The 26,069-nt window shown below is 44.1% G+C and overlaps 3 protein-coding genes across 4 annotated transcripts in view; 1 reads left to right on the top strand and 2 right to left on the bottom strand.

Moving 5' to 3' along the window:
• Positions 1-1,754: 1,754 nt before the first annotated feature.
• Positions 1,755-8,326, bottom strand: LOC120051028 (NEDD8 ultimate buster 1-like). The gene is made up of 14 exons (XM_038997616.1): positions 7,571-8,326; positions 7,253-7,411; positions 7,107-7,171; positions 6,894-6,958; positions 6,641-6,808; positions 6,346-6,434; positions 6,041-6,147; positions 4,410-4,596; positions 4,171-4,278; positions 3,435-3,587; positions 3,021-3,167; positions 2,732-2,800; positions 2,454-2,625; positions 1,755-2,221 (listed from the first exon to the last, which is right to left on the bottom strand). Exons 1-14 carry the CDS (start codon positions 7,685-7,687, stop codon positions 2,052-2,054), a joined length of 1,776 nt encoding a protein of 591 aa, XP_038853544.1. The 5' UTR covers positions 7,688-8,326; the 3' UTR covers positions 1,755-2,051.
• A 9,720-nt stretch (positions 8,327-18,046) lies between these two features.
• On the bottom strand, positions 18,047-20,575 carry LOC120050352. Its single transcript, XM_038996937.1, has 2 exons — positions 20,216-20,575; positions 18,047-19,681 (listed from the first exon to the last, which is right to left on the bottom strand). Exons 1-2 carry the CDS (start codon positions 20,439-20,441, stop codon positions 19,176-19,178), a joined length of 732 nt encoding a protein of 243 aa, XP_038852865.1. The 5' UTR covers positions 20,442-20,575; the 3' UTR covers positions 18,047-19,175.
• Positions 20,576-22,943: 2,368 nt separating this feature from the next.
• Positions 22,944-26,069, top strand: part of xylb (xylulokinase homolog (H. influenzae)) — a 79,913-nt gene continuing 76,787 nt past the window's right edge. Inside the window, exons 1-7 of one of the 2 annotated variants that reach the window (XM_038997614.1) lie at positions 22,944-23,067; positions 23,517-23,599; positions 23,794-23,863; positions 24,332-24,412; positions 24,515-24,601; positions 25,473-25,601; positions 25,809-25,874. In XM_038997614.1, the coding sequence (XP_038853542.1) occupies positions 23,014-23,067; positions 23,517-23,599; positions 23,794-23,863; positions 24,332-24,412; positions 24,515-24,601; positions 25,473-25,601; positions 25,809-25,874 (570 nt within the window). In that variant the 5' untranslated portion in view covers positions 22,944-23,013. Of the gene's footprint in view, positions 23,068-23,516; positions 23,600-23,793; positions 23,864-24,331; positions 24,413-24,514; positions 24,602-25,472; positions 25,602-25,808; positions 25,875-26,069 lie in introns of those variants that run through there. The other variant, XM_038997615.1, reaches the window with a different exon arrangement.

Genomic DNA, 26,069 nt, shown 5'->3' with positions numbered 1-26,069 from the left:
ATTTGCATTTTATTGCATGACATAAGTATTTGATCACCTACCAACCAGTAAGAATTCCGGCTCTCACAGACCTGTTAGTTTTTCTTTAAGAAGCCCTCCTGTTCTCCACTCATTACCTGTATTAACTGCACCTGTTTGAACTCGTTACCTGTATAAAAGACACCTGTCCACACACTCAATCAAACAGACTCCAACCTCTCCACAATGGCCAAGACCAGAGAGCTGTGTAAGGACATCAGGGGTAAAAATTGTAGACCTGCACAAGGCTGGGATGGGCTACAGGACAATAGGCAAGCAACTTGGTGAGAAGGCAACAACTGTTGGCGCAATTATTAGAAAATGGAAGAAGTTCAAGATGACAGTCAATCACTCTCGGTCTGGGGCTCCATGCAAGATCTCACCTTGTGGGGCATCAATGATCATGAGGAAGGTGAGGGATCAGCCCAGAACTACACGGCAGGACCTGGTCAATGACCTGAAGAGAGCTGGGACCACAGTCTCAAAGAAAACCATTTATAACACACTATGCCGTCATGGATTAAAATCCTGCAGCGCACGCAAGGTCCCCCTGCTCAAGCTAGCGCATGTCCAGGCCCGTCTGAAGTTTGCCAATGACCATCTGGATGATCCAGAGGAGGAATGGGAGAAGGTCATGTGGTCTGATGAGACAAAAATAGAGCTTTTTGGTCTAAACTCCACTCGCTGTGTTTGGAGGAAGAAGAAGGATGAGTACAACCCCAAGAACACCATCCCAACCGTGAAGCATGGAGGTGGAAACATCATTCTTTGGGGATGCTTTTCTGCAAAGGGGACAGGACGACTGCACCGTATTGAGGGGAGGATGGATGGGGCCGTGTATCGCGAGATCTTGGCCAACAACCTCCTTCCCTCAGTTGAAGATGGGTCGTGGCTGGGTCTTCCAGCATGACAACGACCCGAAACACACAGCCAGGGCAACTAAGGAGTGGCTCCGTAAGAAGCATCTCAAGGTCCTGGAGTAGCCTAGCCAGTCTCCAGACCTGAACCCAATAGAAAATATTTGGTGGGAGCTGAAAGTCCGTATTGCCCAGCGACAGCCCCGAAACCTGAAGGATCTGGAGATGGTCTGTATGGAGGAGTGGGCCAAAATCCCTGCTGCAGTGTGTGCAAACCTGGTCAAGAACTACAGGAAATGTATGATCTCTGCAATTGCAAACAAAGGTTTCTGTACCAAATATTAAGTTCTGCTTTTCTGATGTATCAAATACTTATGTCATGCAATAAAATGCTAATTAATTACTTAAAAATCACATAGTGATTTTCTGGATTTTTGTTTTAGATTCCGTCTCTCACAGTTGAAGTGTACCTATGATAAAAATTACAGACCTCTACATGCTTTGTAAGTAGGAAAACCTGCAAAATCGGCAGTGTATCAAATACTTGTTCTCCCCACTGTATATGTTAACAGAATGTGTAATTTAGCCTATTAAAAACTAAGTGCAGTCATGTATTGTCATATTGGCAATCAAACTCCATAAACAATATAAAAAAACATTAAATCAAACTTAATCAAATTCCGTCAAAAAGGGATCTCAAACATAAACCAGAGCATATACAAAAGTATTTGCGATGAAGAAAAATAGAACCATCTTTTACACAAGCAACCAAAAATCCGTTTACCATACAGTTATAAGCCTCAAGGCCTCACATTCTAAATTCTGTGTTGAAATCTCAAACATGAACCTTCAAATAATCAAACTTGTCCTCTCTGTAGCTATTAAGCATAGAGCAATAAATGTTTATCTACTAAATCTGAATTTGTTTAATTTTCTTGTCTTTAATCCATGTCAGTTTACTTCCTTACAAATTATAGTCAACCAGCTTCAAATGTTTATGTTATTAAACTCAATTAATAACACTTTAGTACAAAAACAGAAAATACAATTGTCGATATATTGCTTGTGGAGGAGAAAAACAAACCTAATTTGGGGCCTAAAAAGACTCAAATCAAACACCCGTGGAATAGGTGGTGGTGGAAGTGCTTTCAAAATGGCTGCTGGCGGGACAGTACTTTAGCTGGAGGAGGCACAGTTCTTGTAGAGGTAGGACTTCATCTTGTCTATGACCTCGCTCTCCTCCTCCAGGGTCAGGTCCAGGTAGTCCTCTTCGTGTAGAGGGATGTCCTCCAGCACCTCATTCACCAGGTCGACGTCCATTGGGGCCTCCCCTTGGCTCCCAGAACCTGGAAACACCATTGACAACAGTGTCATGTTCAATTAGGGCTCTCCTTTGGCGATTTGGGTATGAAAGGCATCCTGGAGCCTTAAGTATCAGCAGCATATAGACACTGAATACCTCTTTCTCACATACACGTCTTAATTGTATTCCCACAGTAATATGCGTATGCATCCGTCTGTCCATCTGCTTGCCTATATGCTTCTCTGTGTACATACGTGCGTGCATTCGAGTCCTACCTGCGGACTCGGAGGTGGTGCTGGGCTCCTCGGACAGTGAGGAGGCGGGAGAGGGGGACAGCAGTTCTGGGGGCAGGACCACCTGGTTGTCCTGCAGCAGCTGGGTGGCCCCCTGAACGTTTTCCCCTGTCAGCCTCAGGGCCACCTCCGGCTCAAAACCCAGGTATGTCAGCTATGGCGAGGAAGGGATTAGGCACTATCTACATACACCACTGTGATAAGTAGACTTTTTACATAGACATAGTGACTAGAGAGAGAAAGAGGTAGAGGCTTGTTACCTGCTCAACCTTGGATTGATTTATGGGGAGCTCTGTGTTGTTGGTTCTAGCAGCAGAATCTAGAAGCATCTAGAGGAAACAAGCAAACGTGGAGGGAAAAAATAAAGTGGAGGGAAAAAAACACATATTAGCAAAGTATGCTAGCTAGCTCCTACACTCTTCTGCTAGCTAATGTAACGTTGCTTCATGGCTCTGGTTATGGTAACATGTTTTGATGGTTGGCATATTCTCCTTCATGGCATATTGAGAAACAATGTGTGTTTTTGCAGTGGCGACAACAGTCTCTCACCCTGTAGGCTCCGTCCATGTCTCCGTCTGTCTGAAGGAGGGCCCAGGCAGCGTCTTTCTTGGAGTAACCCAGCTCTCTGAGGGTAGCCAGGCCCTCCACACACATCCTCCTCTTCTCACTCTCCTTCTGTTTCATCTCCTCCCTCTCCTGACAGGGACAGACAAAACCATAGAATTACACTCAATATGGCCACCGGTCCAACCATCATGGGACACTGACTTGAATGGGAATGTTTGTTTTAGTAATTATATATTTCTATGACTAAATCAGCTCTGATAACTTAAGCAACATGTCCTAATAACACCTATATCAAGTCAGTTGACACCTTTTTTCCACTATGAGACTTACTCATAGAAATATAGGACATCCCCATTCAAGTAAACGTTGTGTCGTTCTATTGCTATGGGAACACACCTGTCTCCTATGGGTGATGTGCAGCGCGGCCTCGCCTACGTTGCCATGGCAGGCCCTCAGACCCAGACGGGCTTCCTGCTCAGAGAACCCCAGATCCTTCAGCTCTTTTATCTCCCCTGGGTCCAGACACAGACGCCCATAGAGATCCTCAGCCTAGAACACAGCAGGGGTTAAAGGTAGAATCAGTAATATTACATCATTATACAGACGTCCATACAGATCCTCCACCTAGAACACAGCAGGGGTTAAAGGTAGAATCAGTAATATTACATCATTACACAGACGTCCATACAGATCCTCCACCTAGAACACAGCAGGGGTTAAAGGTAGAATCAGTAATATTACATCATTACACAGACGTCCATACAGATCCTCCACCTAGAACACAGCAGGGGTTAAAGGTAGAATCAGTAATATTACATCATTATACAGACATCGATACAGATCCTCCACCTAGAACACAGCAGGGGTTAAAGGTAGAATCAGTAATATTACATCATTATACAGACATCGATACAGATCCTCCACCTAGAACACAGCAGGGGTTAAAGGTAGAATCAGTAATATTACATCATTATACAGACATCGATACAGATCCTCCACCTAGAACACAGCAGGGGTTAAAGGTAGAATCAGCAATCTATTACAGTGAGGTGCCTCCCTGCTTACAGAAATGTTGTTATTAATGTCAGGAGACAAGAGGATCTGGAAACAGGGCTATAATGATGTACTACACCTGCTTAAGCTTCTGTGTGGCCTGGCGCTCGTTACCAACCATGTGCGCCAGTATGCTCTGCAGGAGGTACAGCCTGAGGAACAGCACCTCCTCTCCTCTGGTGTTTCCCTAAAAACAAAATCAATTCATTAAATGAAGTATATTCAAACAATTGTGAAATTCAGATCTACATTAGTGCCTAGTGCGTCGGAGCTAAGGGTTGTTTGTGAACGGAGCCATAGACCAGTGCCATAGACCACCTTGATCTTCATGAGCCTCTGCTGCTGGTCTCCGTAGCAATTGCGGAAGCAGTCCTCGGCAATCTGCAGCCTCCGCTTGCCGTCATCCAGATAGGACAGGGCCTCCAAGGCTCGGTAGCACCACACGATGTCCAGCTGCAGTACTGCATAGTTGTCCACTGTGTTCAAGAGCTTGAAGCCACACTTACTGTAGAGACACAAAATATATTCAATGTGTTTGACAGGATCTAATTTCTCGTGTACAGGAGCACGTAACATACACTCCCCTCTGTATGTATTTGGACAGCAAAGCTAAAAATGTTGGCCCTATACTCCAGCATTTTGGATTTGAGATCAAATGTTTCATCTGAGGCGACAGAACAGAATGTCACCTTTTATTTGAGGGTATTTTCATACATATCTGTTTACCGTTTAAAAATTAAAGCACTTTCTATATCTAGTCCCCCCATTTGAAGATGTCATAAGTATTTGGACAAAATCACTAATAGTCTATTAAAGTAGTCAAAATATTAGTATTTGGTCCCATATTCCTTGCACGCAATGACTGCTTCAAGCTTATGACTTTACAAACTTGTTGGATGCATTTACAGCTTGTTTTGGTTGTGTTTCAGATTATGTTTTGCCCAATAAGAAGTGTATTTTGAAGCTGCAAATGCATCCAATGAGTGTGTAGCGTCACAAGCTTGATGTGGTCATTGCGTGCTAGGAATATGGGACCAAATACTCAACTTTTTACAACTTTAATGCATTATCAGTGAATTTTGTCCAAATACTTGCTTTACTTTCTCAAAGGTAAAACAGATATGTTTGAAAATACCCTCAAATAAAAAGGTGACATTCTGTACTGTCGCCACAGATGAAACATTTGATTTCAAATCCAAAACGCTGGAGTTTAGAAACAAATTTAGGTTATTTTTGCTTCGCTGTCCAAATACATACAGAGGAGAGTGTACATGGTACCGGTCCTCATTCTAGTATATTTTCTAACACATCTCCCCCCAGAACTCTATGGAGCTATTAGGCAAAACTTTAGTTCTGGATTTCCATGATTACACGGGATCAGACTGAGCAATGTGAGGCACAGAATCACTAATCTTGATCACATAAGTGAGTTGTTATTTGAGATGCAAGGTGATTTCGTGGTGGAACGTAGAGTAAAGCTGGGACAATAAATGGAAGATGATCGACAGACCACTTATCACAGGCATTTTTATATTGTTCATTACCATAAGTAGCCTATACTAGAGAAATGAAATAAGTTTAAAATGAAATAAGTTTGCTAATATAGGTCATTGTTAATGGGACAATTAATGGCTAAAACCATCAAACTAGTAGTAGTATTTCAAATCAAATCTTATTGGTCGCAGACACATATTTAGCAGATGTTATTGCAGGTGTAGCGAAATGCTTGGATAATAAATGAATAAAATCCCTTAAAAAAAAGAAAATCCCCATATTGCCTAACTCTTAACATAGAGTACTGTACATTTAAAATGCAATCAAATAACCATACAACAAGACAATGATCTAACATGCCAATCATACAATCATCTTTGAATCAGAAATGGACTGGGTGTTTTGATCTGTTTTAACAAATTATTTATGTGATTAAGAGGAAGTTTTTTTTTTACACAAACTGGTCGTCAGCTTGCACCAGGTGGCCCAGAGCAGTTTCATACTGTTTCCTCTTCATCAGAGCACGGCCTTTCTCATGGAACCCCATGGCTAAAATCAGAGCCTTAGGACAACAATCACACAGCATTAGAAATAGTCAGTCAGTGGAGTTTAAATTCACAAAGAACACACGGCATGGCTAGAACCATAGTTACCATTCAAGCCATAAGTTGTGTGAGCTTGCCACCCACTCATACTGCTTACCATGACAGTTATGAATATAATATTGGTAATATGTTCATTAGTCCTTTGTCTTGACTACCTTTTTCTTACTGTGAGGTATTTTCAGGGGGTTCCCCTTCTGATCAGCAATCTCTAGGAATGGAGTCGTGGCTGTGTCATCGGTGCCATCTAAAATGACAGCCAAACCACAGAACAACCATAAAATAACACTCCTGTAGAGTTGTGATTGGGGTTAAACGCAGTACGAGGGTCTAACTGAAAGGATCTGGAAGCCTAACATGACGACCAAGTCACAGAATGTCCAAAACATTATATTCCTGTAGCATTGTGATAACATTGTTATTGTGTTTAAAAGCAGTGAGGGTCTAACTAACCTCTCTCTGATAGGATCTGGAAGCCCTTCTGGGTTCTCTGGACACTCTGGTCCTGTGTTTTCTTCTCCTCCTCCACCTCCAACATCTGGTTCTTCCTCTCTGGCACGCTCACCCGCAGAACCATCATCTTACTTTTGTTCTTCACATTCTGTTCATCCAGACGCTTCTCTGTAAAGAGAAACCATTTCAATGCAAAGTTGAAATGACCAAACATTGATTAGATGAGTGTTGTGGCAACTAAATGGAAACGTACCAGGAGTCAGTGTCTTCCCTTTAAAAATTAACTGGATATATTTCAGTCCATATTGTTCAGTAATCCTATACAAAATTAGAAAAAAAAGTAGCACCTTATCAATTTGTGACTTTGGTAGACATAATAATCTGAGATGGAAGTGACAGTGCATCTTCACTTCACTCACAGATCACATTATAAAAGACTGACATTGCATTGGCCATTTTCAATTACCTATCCATGATATCTTGAGCAAGGACATCCAGTTTTGTCTCCAAATAGTGATTCTTCTTGGTATACTAAAAGAATGGGTAAAAATGTGGAATTACTTTATTTTCTGTAGGCTGTGTCAGGGCAAACACACCCACCCACCCACATACCTTTTTCAAGTCTTTAGGCAGAAAGAGTTCCACACATGTCTCTCCGTAGGTCTTGTTCCCCATTCCACTCTTTACTGCCTGGGATCGGAGGCTCTCCAAGGCACTGGCCACTTCAGACACAGAGATGCACACAATGGGGGCATAGTTCACTGCAAGCTCCTGCAATGACAACAGTGACACACAGACAGCAGACAGAGTAACAAATTATCCCTATCTCACAAAGGTGACTCTTAGTCAAGTCACAGACCAACGAGCTCAATGAACATCAATAGATTTTGAATGGCTATAACTGTTGGTCACCTAGCAAACTCACTTTACCTGAAGAGATTGCTGTCCTGCCTCGCTGTCCTCTGTTGTGTAAGGTGGATTCCTGAGCTGAATATTATCTTGATTTAAAAGATTTACCAGCTTTTCCTGAATATGTAGCTCCGCCATTCTCGAAACGGTGGTAAAAGATGTAAGGAAAAGTGAAAGTGACAGCCAGCAAACAAAAGGGGGATTCAACAGAATGCGTAGAGCCAAAATTACGTCGCGCTAGTTACGCAGTCGCAGAAGACTACACCAACGACTAGCTAGCTACATTCATTGTTGTTTCCGGTTTCTTTCAAGATATAACAAATTAATGACTCACGTTTGAAGTGTTGATAACATTGTCGTCGTATTGTTCTGATATAAACATTTCGGAACTGAGAATGTTGTTTATCTTCTCTTTCACACTAGGATAAGTCACGTGGCCAATTTGTCATCGCTGTAAAAACACAGAGAACTTCTGGAAAGTGGTTATGTTTCACTATATTGGATCGCTCCAATATATTGGTATCACTCCTCCGCGGAGGAATACATTCGAGGTGAGGATTTACTCCAGTGTACACCTGTGTCACGGCTGGGGTCCGCAACACACGTTCTCTTTCATTTTCTCGGCGGAGGTCCGTATGGATTGAGGTACAAACTTTCTGAAGTTCACTTGGTAAGTGTAATATCTTGCGTGGAAGTATATTCACTGGCTGTTTGCAGTCTGGACACATGGCCAGCCCCTCTTGAGAACTCTACACGCTGCGCGCTGTTCATCTGTATCTTCCGGTTTGTCTTGCTTGTGTTTCGTCAGCGTTACACTACGACGCCGTGTGTATCCATTAATATATTGGTGGCTCTTGCTGCCACAAACTATTTTCCTTACACAACTTGCCGACTGGCTTGTTCTGTGTGTGTTGTGAATTGCTTTAACATGCCGTTATCTGCTAATTACCCTATATGATTTTTTTTCTTCTTGTTCTTTCACCTGCAGAATGTAGGAGTATTGTGGTGGGCTTCCACTACGTTGAGACATTTAACTTGAGTTACTCCATCATATGGCGCTATTTTGTTTTCTGCTTGGATATTAAACCGGCTAGGTAATATTGCAGTTGGTGTGAAAATAAATAAAATTAAAAAAAACACACAAATCAAAACCATTACCTGGTTGCTCTTTTTTTTGTCTGCCCCGTTTTTTGCAGAGGTACTGGGTCATTTATCCATCACCGGGATCCTATTCCTCGAAGCTGGTCACGACATAAGCTCTCCCAGGGCGTCGGACCCCTGCTCCATTGTCTTGCTGAGTTTATGGCTTCCCTTTGTGATGGTGGCATCCCCCCTGGAGACTAGAGGGCGACCGATTATGATTTTTCAACACCGATTATTGGAGGACCAAAAACGCCGATGCCGATTTGTATATATATATTTGTAATAATGACAATTACAACGATACTGAATGAACACTTATTTTAACTTAATATAATGCAGAAATAAATAATGAAATGTGTTCAATTTGTTTTAAATAATGCAAAAACAGTTTTGGAGAAGAAAGTAAAAGTGCCATATAAAAAAGCTAATGTTTAAGTTCCTTGCTCAGAACATGAGAATATATGAAAGCTGGTGGTTCCTTTTAACATGAGTCTTCAATATTCCCGGGTAAGAAGTTTTAGGTTGTAGTTATTATAGGACTATTTCTCTCTATACGATTTATATTTCATATACCTTTGACTATTGGATGTTCTTATAGGCACTATAGTATTGCCAGCCTAATCTCGGGAGTTGATAGGCTTGAAGTCATAAACGGCGCAATGCTTGAAGCACAGCAAAGAGCTGCTGGCAAATGCAGGGAAGTGCTGTTTGAATGAATGTTTACGAGCCTGCTGCTGCCTTTCACTGCTCAGTCAGACTGCTCAATCAAATCATAGACTTAATTATAAACACACAGAAATACAAGCCGTAGGTCATTAATGTGGTCAAATCTGGAAACGATCATTTCCAAAACGTTTATTCTTTCAGTGAAATACGGAACCGTTCCGTATTTTATCTAACGGGTGGCATCCTTAATAAGTCTAAATATTGCTGTTACATTGCACAACCTTCAGTGTTATGTCATAATTATGTAAAATTAATTACGGTCTTTGTTAGGAAGAAATGGTCTTCACACAGTTTACAACGAGCCAGGCGGCCCAAACCGCTGCATATACCCTGACTCTGCTTGCAGAGAACGCAAGAGAAGTGACACAATTTCCATAGTTAAAAGAAATTCATGTTAGCAGGCAATAATATCCGGTCTAGGACTGGGGTTCCATTGTTCCTGTTCCTAAGAAAGCTAAGGTAACTGAGCTAAACGACTACCGCCCCGTAGCACTCAATTCCGTCATCATGAAGTGCTTTGAGAGACTAGTCAAGGACCATATCACCTCCACCCTACCTGACACCCTAGACCCACCCCAATTTGCTTACTGCCCCAATAGGTCCACAGACGACGCAATCGCAACCACACTGCACATTGCCCTAACCCATCTGGACAAGAGGAATACCTATGTCAGAATGCTGTTCATCGACTACAGCTCAGCATTTAACACCATAGTACACTCCAAACTTGTCATCAAGCTCGAGACCCTGGGTCTCGACCCCGCCCTGTGCAACTAGGTAATGGACTTCCTGACGGGCCGCCCCCAGGTGGTGAGGGTAGGAAACAACATCTCCACCCCGCTGATCCTCAGGAAGTCCTTGATTACCAACAACGACGAGATGGCCTACAGGGTAGAGGTGAGGGCCCTCGGAGTGTGGTGTCAGGAAAATAACCTCGCACTCAACGTCAACAAAACAAAGGAGATGATCGTGGACTTCAGGAAACAGCAGAGGGAGCACCCCCCTATCCACATCGACAGAAAAGTAGTGGAGAGGGTAGTAAGTTTTAAGTTCCTCGGCGTACACATCACGGACAATCTGAATTGGTCAACCCACACAGACAGCGTAGTGAAGAAGGCGCAGCAGCGCCTCTTCAACCTCAGGAGGCTGAAGAAATTCAGCTTGTCACCAAAAGCAATCACAAACTTTTACAGATGCACAATCGAGAGCATCCTGTCGGGCTGTATCACCGCCTGGTACGGTAACTGCACCGCCTACAACCGTAAGGCTCTCCAGAGGGTGTTGAGGTCTACACAACGCATCACCGGGGGCAAACTACCTGCCCTCCAGGACACCTACACCACCCGATGCCACAGGAAGGCCATAAAGATCATCAAGGACAACAACCACCCGAGCCACTGCCTGTTTACCCAGCTATCATCCAGAAGGCGAGGTCAGTACAGGTGCATCAAAGCAGGGACCGAGAGACTGAAAAACAGTTTCTATCTCAAGGCCATCAGACTGTTAAACAGCCACCACTAACATTGAGTGGCTGCTGTCAACATACTGACTCTACTCCAGCCACTTTAATAATGTAAAAATGTATCACTAGCCACTTTAAACGATGCCACTTCATATAATGTTTACATACCCTACGTTACTCATCTCATATGTATATACTGTACTCTATACCATCTACTGCATCTTGCCATCTTGATGTAATACATGTATCACTAGCCACTTTAAACAATGAAACTTTTATATGTTTACATACCCTACATTACTCATCTCATATGTATATACTGTTCTCGATACCATCTGCTGCATCTTGCCTATGCCGTTCTGTACCATCACTCATTCATATATTTTTATGTACATATTCTTCATTCCTTTACACTTGTGTGTATAAGGTAGTTGTTGTGAAATTGTTAGGTTAGATTACTCGTTGGCTATTAGTGCATTGTCGGAACTAGAAGCACAAGCATTTCGCTACACTCGCATTAACATCTGCTAACCATGTGTATGTGACAAATAAAATTTGATTTGATTTACCCGACCATGGACACCATAATAGCTGCCATGGTCCTTCCCGGACCGGGAGATTATAGGGCGGAACCCACGACTGAAGCAGGGACCCCCCCAGAGTCTTTGATGCAGACTTGAAAGCCTCTGCGCTCTTGGCCGCCTTACCAATGTGTCCATGCTGCTGCAGGCCTACCAGCAGACTCTGTTGCCCCGGCTGCAGGGGGGCACAGAGGAGGACCCCAGCCGTGACACAGGTGTACACGGGAGTAAATCGAAATCCTCACCTCAGATATGTCCCTCCGCTGCGGAGTGATACCAATATATTGGAGTGATCCATATAGCTCTCATAACCGTGGTTACATACGTAACCTTCGTTCTTTACGAAAAATACAAAATCCGATTGCGGGACGGGGGGAGGGTGAGGATACCAACATCATAAAATACAAAAATAAAATGCATCCAAAAATCCCCACTCCTTTAGTGATAATCCACATTACATCCCTACACAGGCTCATCTACCTGTGTGGATGCAACATTCATCAACAGGAATCCTTGCAATGCCTCTGCTGTAAAAGTCCTCCAAAAAAGGTCAGCCGCACTCGATAACTATTTTCTCAGATTTCTGGAAAGTGCTTGTCACTAGTTACAGCCATTTTGACTTTGGCTGTGGTATTGTACAATTTTTTTTTTTTTTTTTTTTGCATTTTGTTCTTAATTTAAGGTTAGTGTTAGGCATAAGGTTAGCAGTGTGGTTAGGGTTAGGTAGAAAATCAGATTTTAAGAAACATTGTAGAAATAGGTGGGATATAAGACTTTGTGGTTGTGGTAATTAGTGACTACTCTAGAAATCACTGTAGTCTATACACAACAGCCTGTCCTTATGATTATTAGAAGGCTGCTGAGGGGAGGGTGGCTCATAATAATGGCTGGAAAGGAGCAAATAGAATGGCATTAAACACATGGAATTCCGCTCCAGCCATTACCACGAGCCAGTCCTCCCCAATTTAAGGTATCACCAACCTGTGTTTTTAATTTAACCCTATCAGTCCCGAGACCCCAGCAAAAGTCGGCTTTTCATTTATCTGACTTTTATTTATCTGCATGTCCAGCCCTTATATTTAGCCTCCCAATTAAGTGTTTTACCATTTTCCTTTCAGGACAACCAGGGTTACAAGTAGAACACAAATCAATTTGACATAAACAGTTGTATTCATGAGTTTTATTGACAAATGTCAAAAAAAAAAAAAACGGATAAAAAAAAAAAATAAACCTGATTTTAAAAATTAATTTACACTACCATTCAAAAGTTTGGGGTCACTTAGAAATGTCCTTGTTTTTGAAAGAAAAGCACTTTTTTTGTCCATTTTTAAAATAACATCAAATTGATCAGAAATACAGTGTAGACATTAACGTTGTAAATTACTATTGTAGCTGGAAACGGCAGATTTTTTTTTGTGGAATATCTACATAGGCGTACAGAGGCCCATTATCAGCAACCATCACTCCTGTGTTCCAATGGCACGTTGTGTTAGCTAATCCAAGTTTAGCATTCTAAAAGGCTATTTGATCATTAGAAAACCCTTTTGAAATTGTTAGCACAGCTGAAAACTGTTGTCCTCTAGTTTGAGAAACAGATTCCTCACAGGTCCTCAACTGGCAACTTCATTAAATAGTACACGCAAAACACCAGTCTCAACGTTCACAGTGACGAGGCGACTCCGGGATGCTAGCCTTGTAGGTAGTGTTGCAAAGAAAAAGGCATATCTTAGACTGGCAAATAAAATATTAAGATGGGCAAAAGAACAGACACTGGACAGAGGATTTCTTGCTCCAGCTAGAGCTGTACCTGGCTACCGTTCGCCCGACTCCTTCTGGAGAGGAAAGTGTGAGCGTCCTCGTCTCCTGGGCAGAGCCCTGAAGTGGGCCAACGCGGTCTGGGAGAGTCCAGACTCTGCAAGGGACCACTACCCTGAGTTCACCCGCCGGTTCCGGGCCGTGTTCGACCACCCGCCAGAGGGCCGAGCGGCGGGTGAACGGCTGTTCCACCTTAGGCAGGAGACGAGGAGCGCTCAGGACTTCGCGCTGGAGTTTCAGACCCTGGCCGCTGGAGCGGGGTGGAACGACAGGGCCCTGATGGACCACTACCGGTGTAGCCTCCGGGAGGACGTCCGCAGGGAGCTAGCTTGTCGGGACACCACCCTCACCCTGGATGAGCTCATAGACATGTCGATCCGACTGGACAACCTGCTAGCTGCCCGCGGTCGTCCAGAGCGGGTCCTGTTTGTTCCACACCCCAGCCCTCCCGCTCCAACACCCATGGAGTTAGGGGGGACCGCATCTAGGGGAACCAGAGGAGGAGGCTCCTCCTGTACCAGTTGTGGTCGGAGAGGGCACACTGCCGATTGGTGCTGGAGGAGCTCGTCTGGGAGTCGAGAGGGCAGGCAGAGCACTTCTCGTACACCCCAGGTGAGTCAGCACCAGACTCACGCAGATCTCCCTGTTGGTCACATGTTCATACTAATCTCTTTTCCTGAGTTTTCCCCCTCTTTCCAGCATAAGTTGCTAATCGATTCAGGTGCAGCTGGGAACTTTATGGATTGTGGCCACGGTTCCACTGGACATGGTAACGCAGGGGGGTCATAAGGAGCGGATTAGTCTCTTCCTTATTGATTTACCTGCGTTTCCAGTGGTGCTGGGGATTCCCTGGTTGGCTAGTCACAATCCTAGGATTTCATGGAAACAGGGGGTTCTAAAGGGGTGGTCAGAGGAGTGTTCAGGTATGTGTATAGGAGTTTCCATCGGTGCAACGACGGTGGAGAGTCCAGACCAGGCTTCCACTGTGCACATTTCCTCAGAATATGCCGATTTGGCTATCGCCTTCTGTAAAAAGAGGGCGACCCAATTACCACCTCATCGACGAGGGGATTGCGCGATAAACCTCCAGGTAAACGCAGCACTTCCCAGGAGTCACGTGTACCCACTGTCACAGGAGGAGACAGTGGCTATGGAGACATATGTCACTGAATCTCTGGGACAGGGGTACATTCGGCCCTCCACGTCACCCGTCTCCTCGAGTTTCTTTTTTGTGAAGGAGGGAGATCTGCGTCCGTGCATTGATTATAGAGGTCTAAATTCCATCACAGTGGGGTTTAGTTACCCGCTACCGCTCATCGCTACGGCGGTGGAATCATTTCACGGAGCGCGCTTTTTCACAAAACTGGATCTCAGGAGCGCGTATAACTTGGTGCGTATCCGGGAGGGAGATGAGTGGAAGACCGCGTTTAGTACCACATCTGGCCATTATGAGTACCTCGTCATGCCGTATGGGTTGAAAAATGCTCCAGCCGTCTTTCAATCCTTCGTAGATAAGATTCTCAGGGACCTGCACGGGCAGGGTGTGGTGGTGTATATCGATGATATCCTGATCTATTGCGCCACACGCGCCGCGCATGTGTCTCTGGTGCGCAAGGTACTTGGGCGACTGCTGGAGCATGACCTGTACGTCAAGGCTGAGTAATGTGTGTTCTCCAAACAAGCCGTTTCCTTCCTGGGGTATCGCATTTCCACATCTGGGGTGGTGATGGAGTGTGACCGCGTTGCAGCCGTGCGTAATTGGCCGACTCCGACCACGATAAAGGAGGTGCAGCGTTTTTTAGGGTTTGCCAATTACTACCGGAGGTTAATCCGGGGTTTTGGCCAGGTGGCTGCTCCCATTACCTCACTGCTGAAGGGGGGCCCGTGCATTTGCGGGGGTCTGCGGAGGCGGACAGAGCTTTTAGTCATCTGAAGGCGCTGTTTACCGATGCTCCCGTATTGGCTCATCCGGACCCCTCTTTGGCGTTCATAGTGGAGATGGACGCGTCCGAGGCTGGGGTTGGAGCCATGCTATCACAGCGCTCGGGCACGCCACCGAAGCTCCGCCTCTGCGCTTTTTATTTCAGGAAGCTCGGTCTATGACGTGGGGGACCGGGAGTTGTTGGCTGTGGTAAAAGCTCTGAAGGTGTGGAGACATTGGCTTGAGTGGGCTAAACACCCTTTTCTCATCTGGACTGACCACTGTAATCTGGAGTACATCCGGGCAGCGAGGAGACTGAATCCTCGTCAGGCAAGGTGGGCCATGTTTTTCACCAGATTTAGGTTCACCATCTCCTATAGACCAGGTTCCCTTAACACTAAGCCCGACACGTTGTCCCGTCTCTATGACACCGAGGAGCGCTCCATCGATCCTACTCCCATACTTCCAGCTTCATGTCTGGTGGCACCGGTGATATGGGAGGTGGACGCGGACATCGAGCGGGCGTTACGGTTGGAACCCGCGCCCCCACAGTGTCCAGCGGGTCTTCAGTACGTGCCGCTTGGTGTTCGTGACAAATTGATTTGGTGGGCCCATACACTACCCTCTTCGGGTCATCCGGGAATTGGGAGGACAGTGCGGGGTCTTAGGGGGAGGTACTGGTGGCCCACTTTAGCGAAGGACGTGTGGTTTTATGTCTCCTCCTGTTCGGTGTGCGCTCAGAGTAAGGCTCCTAGACACCTGCCTAGAGGGAAGTTACAGCCCCTCCCCGTTCCACAACGGCCTTGGTCACATCTGTCGGTGGATTTTTTCACCGACCTTCCCCCGTCTCAGGGGAAGACTACGATCCTGGTTGTTGTGGATCGGTTTTCGAAGTCCTGCCGTCTCCTCCCGTTGCCCGGTCTCCCTACGGCCCTGCAGACTGCGGAGACCCTGTTTACCCACGTCTTCCGGCACTACGGGGTGCCTGAGGACATCGTTTCTGATCGGGGTACCCAGTTCACATCCCGAGTTTGGAGCGCGTTCATGGAGCGTCTGGGGGTCTCGATCAGACTGACCTCGGGTTTTCACCCCGAGAGCAATGGAGAGAGTGAACCAGGATGTGGGTATGTTTCTGCGGTCGTATTGCCAGGACCGGCCAGGAGAATGGGTGAGGTACGTCCCATGGGCGGAGGTGGCTCAAAACTCACTCCTCCACGACCATGTCGCCTTTCCAGTGCGTGTTGGGCCACCAGCCGGTCCTGGCACCGTGGCATCAGAGCCAGACCGAGGCTCCTGCGGTGGAGGAGTGGGTGCAGTGCTCAAAGGAGACCTGGAGAGCCGTTCAGGAATCGCTCAAGCAGGCTGGTGGGCGGCAGAAGAGGAGCGCTGACCGCCACCGCAGTGAGGCCCCCGTGTTTGCACCGGGGGACCGGGTCTGGCTCTCGACCTGAAACCTGCCCCTCCGCCTGCCCTGCTGGAAGCTGGGGCCGCGGTGTGTGGGGCCATTTTAAAGTCCTGAGGAGGATAAACGAGGTATGTTATAGTTTACAGCTCCCTTCTTACTATCGCATTAACCCCTCGTTTCATGTGTCTCTCCTCAGGCCGGTGGTAGCTGGTCCCCTGTAGGAAGGTGAGGTGCCGGAGGTCCCTCCGCCCCCTCTGGACATCGAGGGGTCCCCGGCGTACACGGTACGTTCCATTCTGGACTCTAGACGCCGGGTGAGGGGCCTGCAGTACCTCGTGGATTGGGAGGGGTACGGTCTGGAGGAGAGGTGCTGGGTACCGGTGGAGGACATCTTGGATCCATCACTGCTGAGGGATTTCCAACGCCTCCATCAGGATCGCCCAAGGCCGGTGCGCTGCGGGAGCCGCGCGTCGGGGGGGTACTGTCACGACTTCCACCGAAGGTGGCTCCTCTCACTGTTCGGGCGGCTCTCGGCAGTCGTCGTCACCGGTCTACTAGCTGCCAACGATTATTTTTCCCTTTTCTGTTGGTTTTGTCTTTATTGTTTTCACCTGTACCTTGTTTGTGGTTAATTTGCGGCTATTTAAGCCTTCAAGGCCCGCCTGCTTTTGTGCGGGCTTATTTTATTTTCTGTCAGTGGAGGTTTGTGTTTTGTTCCATTACGGATTGTTTGGTGTCCCGTTTTGTGGTCATTTGTGCCTGTTGTTTTTGACTTGACCATTTTTGGAATAAATACGTCCTTTCTGGAACCTCTGCTCTCTGCGCCTGACTCCACACCCACCACTCCTAGCTAACGTGACACAACCTTTATCTAAATGTTTGGGGTCAGATTAGGAGATGGGCTCGGTCCTGAGACTATGAAGTTGACAACACTGAGTTTACAACACATGCAGAGAGACTGACACGTGACAACACACCGACTAATAGAGGGAAGAACATCAATCATGGTAGGGCCTACCTTTTATAATTACTCATACAAACAGTTTTGATGTGATTTTAAAATGTTCGTTATGTATTTAGTAGTACTATATATAAGCTACCATATTTAATGAATGCATCATGTCTTCACATTCCATCTGTATTGCTGAGATACAATAAGATGAATGACAATAATATGCACACCAGAGAATAATCAGTCATTTTCAAGTCACATATTTGTTCAGTGGCTACAGCCTGTCATTATTTCCAATGGAGGCTGCTGAGGGGACGAAGGCTCATAATAATGGCTGGAAAGAAGCAAATGGAATGGCATCAAACACATGGAACCCGTGTGTGTGTGTGATGTATTTGTTATCATTCCATGTATTCTGCTCCAGCCTTTACCACAAGACCATCCTCCCCAATTAAGGTGCCACCAACCTCCTGTGTTTTAATTTAACCCGATCAGTCCCGAGACACCAGTAAAAATCGTCTTTTCAGTAATCTGACTTTTTTATTTATCTGCATGTCCAGCCCTTATATTTAGCCTCACAATGAAGTGTTTTACCATTTTCCTTTCAGGACAACCAGGGTTACAAGTAGAACACAAGTTAATTTGACATAAACAGTTGTATTCATGTGTTTTATTGACAAATGTAAAAAAAAAAAAAAAACTCAGCCAAAGCAAAAACCTGAATAAATGAATTTATGTAAATGTTGTAACTACAGAAATCGTTTCCTCACTGGGAAATGAATATCCAACTAGTCAGTGACAATTGTGTGGCGTTTGGGACAGACTGTGAGCTTATTATAGACACTATGTCATGGGATTTCCTATGTAGAAGAACCCCTTACCTTCTAATGACTCTTGAGCAAAACATGTGCATGTTCGTGAGAGTCTCAGTTTTTCATAATGGCTTTTAAGTGTGTAGTTCAAACCATACGGACTTTAGACATTTTTGTAAAAAGACCCGGGCCCCTTCAGGATCCGCCCTTGTCTCACAAACACCACTCAGCCCCCGTTAATCACACAGACTAATGGTTGGTATGTACAGATACAGAATAAATAGACAAATCCAATGGCACAACCCATGTAGCTCAAACACACACTGTTTAAAAGGGGTTAGAAGTCCAAAAAATGCCTGTGTTATGGTGTGACTCATTGGGTTAATGTAACTAAAACATTTAAATGTTTAGTTATATTTTATTCCACCTGTTATTACCCTAACAATAGTCTGTAAATGGTCTCTTGAATATTTCCTGGGATGAATGCTGTAATTAAAAACAAAACATTGCACCATTGTCTGTAGGCCTAATCGTTTGCTCTTTGGGAAAAATAAAGTTTCAAGACATTGAGGAGTATTTCATTCAATGGGTGGAGATGGATACGCGTCTCAGCTGTGATGAAACCCGATCGTTAACATATGATCCTATATAGGGCAAGGCACAGCATTTTACATGATATTATTTGCATGGCTGCATACCAAATGTCCTTTATAGCAACAACAAGATTAGTTTAATTCTGCAGAAACATAGAAAACATTCTCTATTGCACTATAGACTGTAATGGACACTTTCCCTCTCCTATAATCTGATCAGAATGATGAGTACATCCCAAGTCTTCTAGCAGCTTCTGACTTCTTGGGCCCTTTTCTTTGGGGGAAGGGGTAGTGGTGATGGGGGCAAGAGGAGAGAAGAGGCGGCCGCTGCCCCCCAAAACTCAGTTGTCTGGACAAAATGGCTGGGGCTGAGAACTTCCGGGAGCCTGATCTGCTGTTACTGGTACTCAACTCTACAGAATGGATAGAAATAGAATCCCCCAAGACCTTCTCACTGGACGTCTCAGGAAAGTCTTCAGACAGCGAAGTAAAACTTGAATTACTGCCCGTGATTGTAGGGTTTGTATGTGGTGTTATAATGACGTTGGTCTGTCGGTGGATATCCAAGGGTTTGCGCCATGGGGCTCTCTCCAGGTCCCCAACAAAGTCATTCTCAGACTCTGAGACCGACCTCTTCCTCTCGTGTTTGCTCTTCATCTCCTGGTTGATTGGGACTACATTGACCAGGGCTTGCCCACTGATTTCTGCTGCATCAGTTGATACTGTTAGGAAATAGAATAGAAATGTACAGACAGGTTTACACAGTCATCTGCAATCAACCTTCCAGCTCAATGTAAAAGTACTGTAACAAAAATATTACTTGTTTGAATGACCACATTTCCAGTATAGCCTAACTGCAGTTTAACTGTATTTTGTTGTAGGTAGGCTAGCAGTAGGCTAGCAGGAAAAGCTTTTGCATGAAGAAACAAAAGTACCAAAGACCAGTGCTGTCACATGTGTCAAGGACTCAAATTCACGTGATATAAATCAATGACTGCTACTTTGTTGCAACATGACCTTGAGGATGCACAATATTGTCTACAATTTAACAACTTGTTGCCAGTGCCAAACTGTTCAGACAACTGGGCCATTTTACGTTACCAAACGTTATCGAACATTGTAAATAGAAATTCCATGAATAAAGCCGATGTAATTCTTTATTCTACATGTCAGATAGGCATGTAAGCGTCCTGCTGAACTACCCCCGGTTGGGTGCGTGCCAAGCTCTCGCAGCACTTTTCGAAAGCGATGTCTACCTTGTCTGAATAAAACCACCAGGGTCTGGCGCTTTTGTTTCTCTTTAGTCAAGTTGTACTGTTCCGTCAAAAGTGCAATGTCCATCCTGGTTATGTCCGCGACAATTTCGCTTTGGTCCACTTCCTCGACCAAATGATTCACGTCGCCGTTGGCTGTTTCACTACGACTCCGGGACCTTATCTGTTCCCAGGAACACGTCGAATTGGAACAGCAGCACGACAACATCCTGTTTGCATTGATAACCAATTTGGATTTTTATTTCCCCAATCAAAGAAGGCACAGCTGATAGAATTATAAGTAGTTATCCACCTGCTGCCGGCAGTATAGCCTATACGGCACTGTCTACATCTCAGTAGGTGTAGTGCAGGCTAGTCTAAAGTGGTTCAAAAGTTTGAGTGATGTGCAAACAATTGAGGACAATTGAAGGTTGCCCTTTTCTTTTACAGTAGACCATGTAGGTGTATGTGTAGTGTAGTTTTGGTGAAAACTGCTTATGGTTATGATAGGCTAAAGTAAAATAAAGTAAAGTAAAGTAAAATAGGTGAATAGGTTATTATTAAGGAAAATTCCAAACATAATACATGGCCTACAGGAAACTAGGCTACACAAACATCAAGTTACTTACATCTTCATACTATAGAATCCAGTAGTCTTTTATTATCTGTAGGCCTAACAATCAACATTGATTTTCATGTTCATATATTATGTTCTGGGAAAATGTGTTGAATGACCCAGTTGTTACTTGGGCTGGCACTGACACAGTATATTGACACAGTGTTGTTGAAGTTGTGGGTGAGTCCTGCTTTGGAGGGATGACTTAAATGGATGACATGGTGGTGGTGACACATCTAGCAGGTGTACCTGCGCTGCAAAAAAACTCACAGAAAATTAGCCCTTAGTTCAATGCTTAGTCTACTCGGGAGTCCAATGCTTAGGGCTCCTGAGTGGCACAGTGGTCTAAGGCACTGCATCTCAGTGCTAGAGGCATCACTACAGACAATGGTTTGATTCCAGGCTGTATCACAACCGGACGTGACTGGGTGTACAATAGAGCGGCGCACAATTGGTCCAGCGTCGTCTAGGTTTGGCCGGGGTTGGCCATTATTGTAAATTTGTTCTTAACTGGCTTGCCTAGTTAAATAAAGGTTAAATACTCACACATCACTCCTTTGCCTCAACATTATTGCCTCACACGTTCTCCTTACTAAAGCAGGGAGGCCTGTATTTCAAAGATATCATTACCACAGGGATTTTCTATGCAAACAGTCCCACTTCCATGAATTGTTTGTGGAGACCTGTGGATTTCCTGTTTCTGAAAAGTAAGCAATGAGCTGCTGATAACTCATGCAGCAAATTAAATAACAAAATGGATCTCTCACTCTCTCTTCCCTGTCTTTCTTCCTGTCTGTCTGTCAAATCAAATCAAATGTATTTATATAGCCCTTCTTACATCAGCTGATATCTCAAAGTGCTGTACAGAAACCCAGCCTAAAACCCCAAACAGCAAGCAATGCAGGTGTAGAAGTCTGTCTGTCTCTCTGTGCGCGTGAGTGTTCATCATTAACATTTAAATGTCCAAATAATAATAGCCATGGGTGGAGCATCTGAACCTAACTGAATGTAATCAAATTGTATTGGTCACATACACATATTTATCAGGTGTAGCGAACTGCCTGTGGTTGGTTAGTTTAACAGTACATTTATGGTGCATTTATGCTACTTTTTGCAACATTAGACATAATAGACAATAAAGAATATATACTGAACAAAAATATATAAAAGCAACATGCAACAATTTCAAAGATTTTACTGAGTTACAGTTCATATAAGGAAATCAGTCAATTGAAATAAATTCATTCATTAGGCCCTAATCTGACTGGGCAGGGGCACAGCCATTGGTGGACCTGGGAGGGCACAGGCCCACCCACAGGAAGCCAGGCCCAGCCAATCAGAATGAGTATTTCCCCACAAAAGGGCTTTATTACAGACAGAAATACTCCTCAGTTTCACCAGCTGTCTGGGTGAAAAGACGATCCTGCGGGTGAAGAAGCCAGATGTGGAGGTCCTGGGCTGGCGTGGTTACACGTGGTCTGCCGTTGTGAGGCCGGTTGGACATACTGCCAAATTCTCTAAAACAACATTGGAGGTGGCTTATGGTAGAGAAATTAACATTAAATAATCTGGTGGACATTTCTGCAGTCAGCATGCCAATTTGCACGCTCCCTCAACTTGAGACATCTGTGGCATTGTGTTGTGTGACAAAACTGTACATTTTAGTGGCCTTTTATTGTCCCCAGCACAAGGTGCACCTGTGTAATGATCATGCTATTTAATCTGCTTCTTGATATGCCACACCTGTCAAATGGATGGATTATCTTGGCAAAGGAGAAATGTTCAGTAACAGGGATTTAAATACATCTGTGCACATAATTTGAGAGAAATAAACGTTTTGTGCATGTAGAAAAAGTTCAGCTCATGAAACATGGGACCAACACTTTACATGTTGCGTTTATAGTTTTGTTCAGTATATAAAGACACAGTATTTTTTGCTTGTCGTAAATGTTTATGACGTTTGTCATGAAGTATTCAAAAAGCCACTCACCAGAGCTTATTTGATTAAATAAAATGCAACGTAGGCTAGATATAGCTAGAAGAGTTTGAGTCTTTAACTGCAGCCTATATTGCATTTTTTTGAGTGCGCTGCACCTTTAAACATGAACCCTTTGTGCACTGTTCAGAAACAGCGATACTGTGTTGCACTTCCAGTTTTGGGACGTAGAACTATGTGTTGACTGCAATGGCTGCGTCCACCGACTCATTTTACCTGGGGTTTGATTTCAGCACTCAACAAGTAGGTTCAGATTATAATGCATGCTTTACGTCGTTCTGTTTGCAATATTGCCTATACGCACGCGCTTAGACTGTGTAACACGGAAGAAGAGATAAAACGACGAATCAGCGGCTACAAATGAAGGCTCATCTGGAACATTTGACATAGCAAAGGCCTACGGGAAGATAGCCTTTCAAATAACCCATGTGTACCATACTATATAAGCAATATTATAAGCAATATTTAGTGGTTCTGGCATTCATTAATAAATGAAATGCGCGTGACATGTTTTTTCCTTTCATTCCACTGGACTTCGGACTTAGCCTAGCCAAACATTGAATTGCTTATTTCATAACATTTTGCCATTCTCCCTACTACATTGGTTGCAAAGCAGGCACTTCTGTTGCTGTTCCTGTATCCTACTGTAGCTCCTAAACTTACTCAACCCATTTCCCCAATTTTGTGTTCAGCTGAAGGTGGTTGCTGTTGATGGGAACCTCCGTGTTGTCCACCAGGACAATGTGCAGTTTGACAGTGAACTGCCAGAATTCGGGTAACACAAAATAAAAATATACATTTCATAATGTGTAGGATGATTTGTGCTGACAACTGATAAATAGCTATGTCCTCCCGACTTTAGCAGCACAATTCCAAGGCTGGCAAATCCTACACCCTTGATAGTAGGCTAGGCTACACAGTTTGGAATTAGTCCATGAAACTGACTTCTATCTTTTCATATCTCCCCAGGACTCGGGGAGGGGTCCATATCCATGCAGACAGTCTGACTGTCACTTCTCCTGTGCTCATGTGGGTAAAGGTAGTCCACCATGAATACTTTACTACTTATTAGTGCACTGCACAGTGAATACTTCACTAGTACTCAATAAAAGTACTAGTAGCTCAGTGGTCTGCTCACTCTCAAACCATTGCATAGCTGAAGTACTGAATTAACTTCCATCTAAGCTGTTATTCCGTTGAGTTCAAAGGTAGGGCCTACAGCAATAAAATTCCCCAAAGTGTTGTAACAAATGCATTACACTGCATGAAACTGTAAGGTTGATTAAACTAATATTATTAGACTGCAGTTAATTCTAATTTTGGGAAGATATCTCTCTTTGTAAGTAACTCCTCAGTTATCTTCAGCAGAAATACACAACACTTTGAATCAATAGTCACCCAGATCAGATTCAAGAGCAATCTATGCGTAATAAGGATGCCATTGGCAGAGCTGAGCGTGTTTTAGTCCGGTGATTTTTAACTGAGCAATTCCATGGTGATTTCCCAGGCGCTTGACCTGATCCTTGGCAAGATGAAGAATGCAGGATTTGACTTCTCACGTGTGAAAGCCCTATCTGGAAGTGGCCAGGTGTGTGGACTATTACTAGTACTCTATTATAGTGCTCCATTGTGTATTTTGAATAGTCAGGCATTACATGTATTGTATTTCATCATTGCCTTGTTTTTACAGCAACATGGCAGTGTGTATTGGAGGAAAGGGACCAACCAAGTTCTCAGGGATCTCCATCCAGGAAAAAGTTTGCATGAACTTCTGAAGGTAAGTGGTCCCATACATGGCAGTAGCAGGGAGAGATTCTATACTCTCTGGTTGTCCTTTCTGTCTATTACTACAGCAGAGTAGAGTGCATGTTTGCTAGTGACATGCCAGATAAAACAATTATCTCCCATTTTTGATAGGCAACTTCATCGTCCCATCAAATCAAATTTATTTATAAAGCCCTTACATCAGCTGATATCTCAAAGTGCTGTACAGAAACCCAGCCTAAAACCCCAAACAGCAAGCAATGCAGGTGTAGAAGCATTTCATTTTGCACATACAGTTCAGTATCAGCAACAAGCACAAATGACATGCACCACTTGATTTGAAATACAGTGCCCTGTTTTTGGCAAATGTCAAATAGGCGGTGTCCGCCTGGTTAAAAGTTAATACATTACCTTCCTTGTGTGGGTGAGAAAAAAACACATTTGCCACAGCCTTTGATACATTGCAGGCACAGCCAACCCTATAGCCCAATGTTTGTTCATTAATCCAACAGTACAATCAAACCCTGAGGATTATTCAGTTAATACTAACCTGAAGGGCCTCCTTTTTACATCAGTGAGTTTGCAAGTCTAAAAGGACCATGATAAGGCGTTTCTATGAACATTTTGTCTCAAACCTGGTTGTCTCTTCCAAATTTGTTCTTGTCTTTGAATGCCTTGATTATATATTTTGAGAGTATTACAGTAGTTAGTTGATTAGTAGTTGTTTTGATTCATTCAAACACTTTGTTTATTGAATACATTTTAGATGTGCATGTTCCACTTCTATTAAGTGATTCCATGGATTGCAATAAATAAGCTAGTTTCTTGTCATCTGATTTCTCAGTTTGTATATTGATACATTATGTCTGTACTTGTGCCAACAGGGTGGTTTTGCAGTGTCAGATAGTCCAGTGTGGATGGACTCCAGCACTACAGAGCAGTGTCAGTACCTGGAGACAGCAGTAGGTGGCGCTCAGAGAGTTGCAGACATCACAGGCTCCCGGGCCTATGAGGTGAGGAAGACTCAGTTTCCTTGACTGGATGGATTTGATGGATTGACTTAATTGACACTTACTTTACTCATTGTTTACAAGTAACTGCAATCATACATGTCTCCAAGTGATATGGACACAGGTAACACCTGTACACGTATGTGGGGGATCCAATATTTACTAAAGGCACTGACCTTTTTTTATCAATTCTATAACATTACCTTTCAGCGTTTCACTGGAAATCAGATTGCCAAGATTTACAAGGCCCAACCAGAGAAGTACGAGGACACAGAGGTGAGGTGACATGTCGTGCCCATTTTACTTGTCTGCTATCACCATTCCCCATTGTCTTATGTTAAATCCAATGATTTATATATACCATTGGTAAACTACTCTAGGTCACATATCTGTGTGAATTCAATAAATTAAGGTAAAGAGGGCTCTAAAAATGCCAGATAATTCTGCTCTCTTTGTGGAACATATTCTGTG

This window comes from Salvelinus namaycush, chromosome 7 (genome assembly GCF_016432855.1).
Source record: "Salvelinus namaycush isolate Seneca chromosome 7, SaNama_1.0, whole genome shotgun sequence".
NCBI lineage: Eukaryota > Metazoa > Chordata > Actinopteri > Salmoniformes > Salmonidae > Salvelinus > Salvelinus namaycush.
Note: the sequence above shows the minus strand (reverse complement) of the source record. Positions and strands in the feature narration are given on the sequence as shown.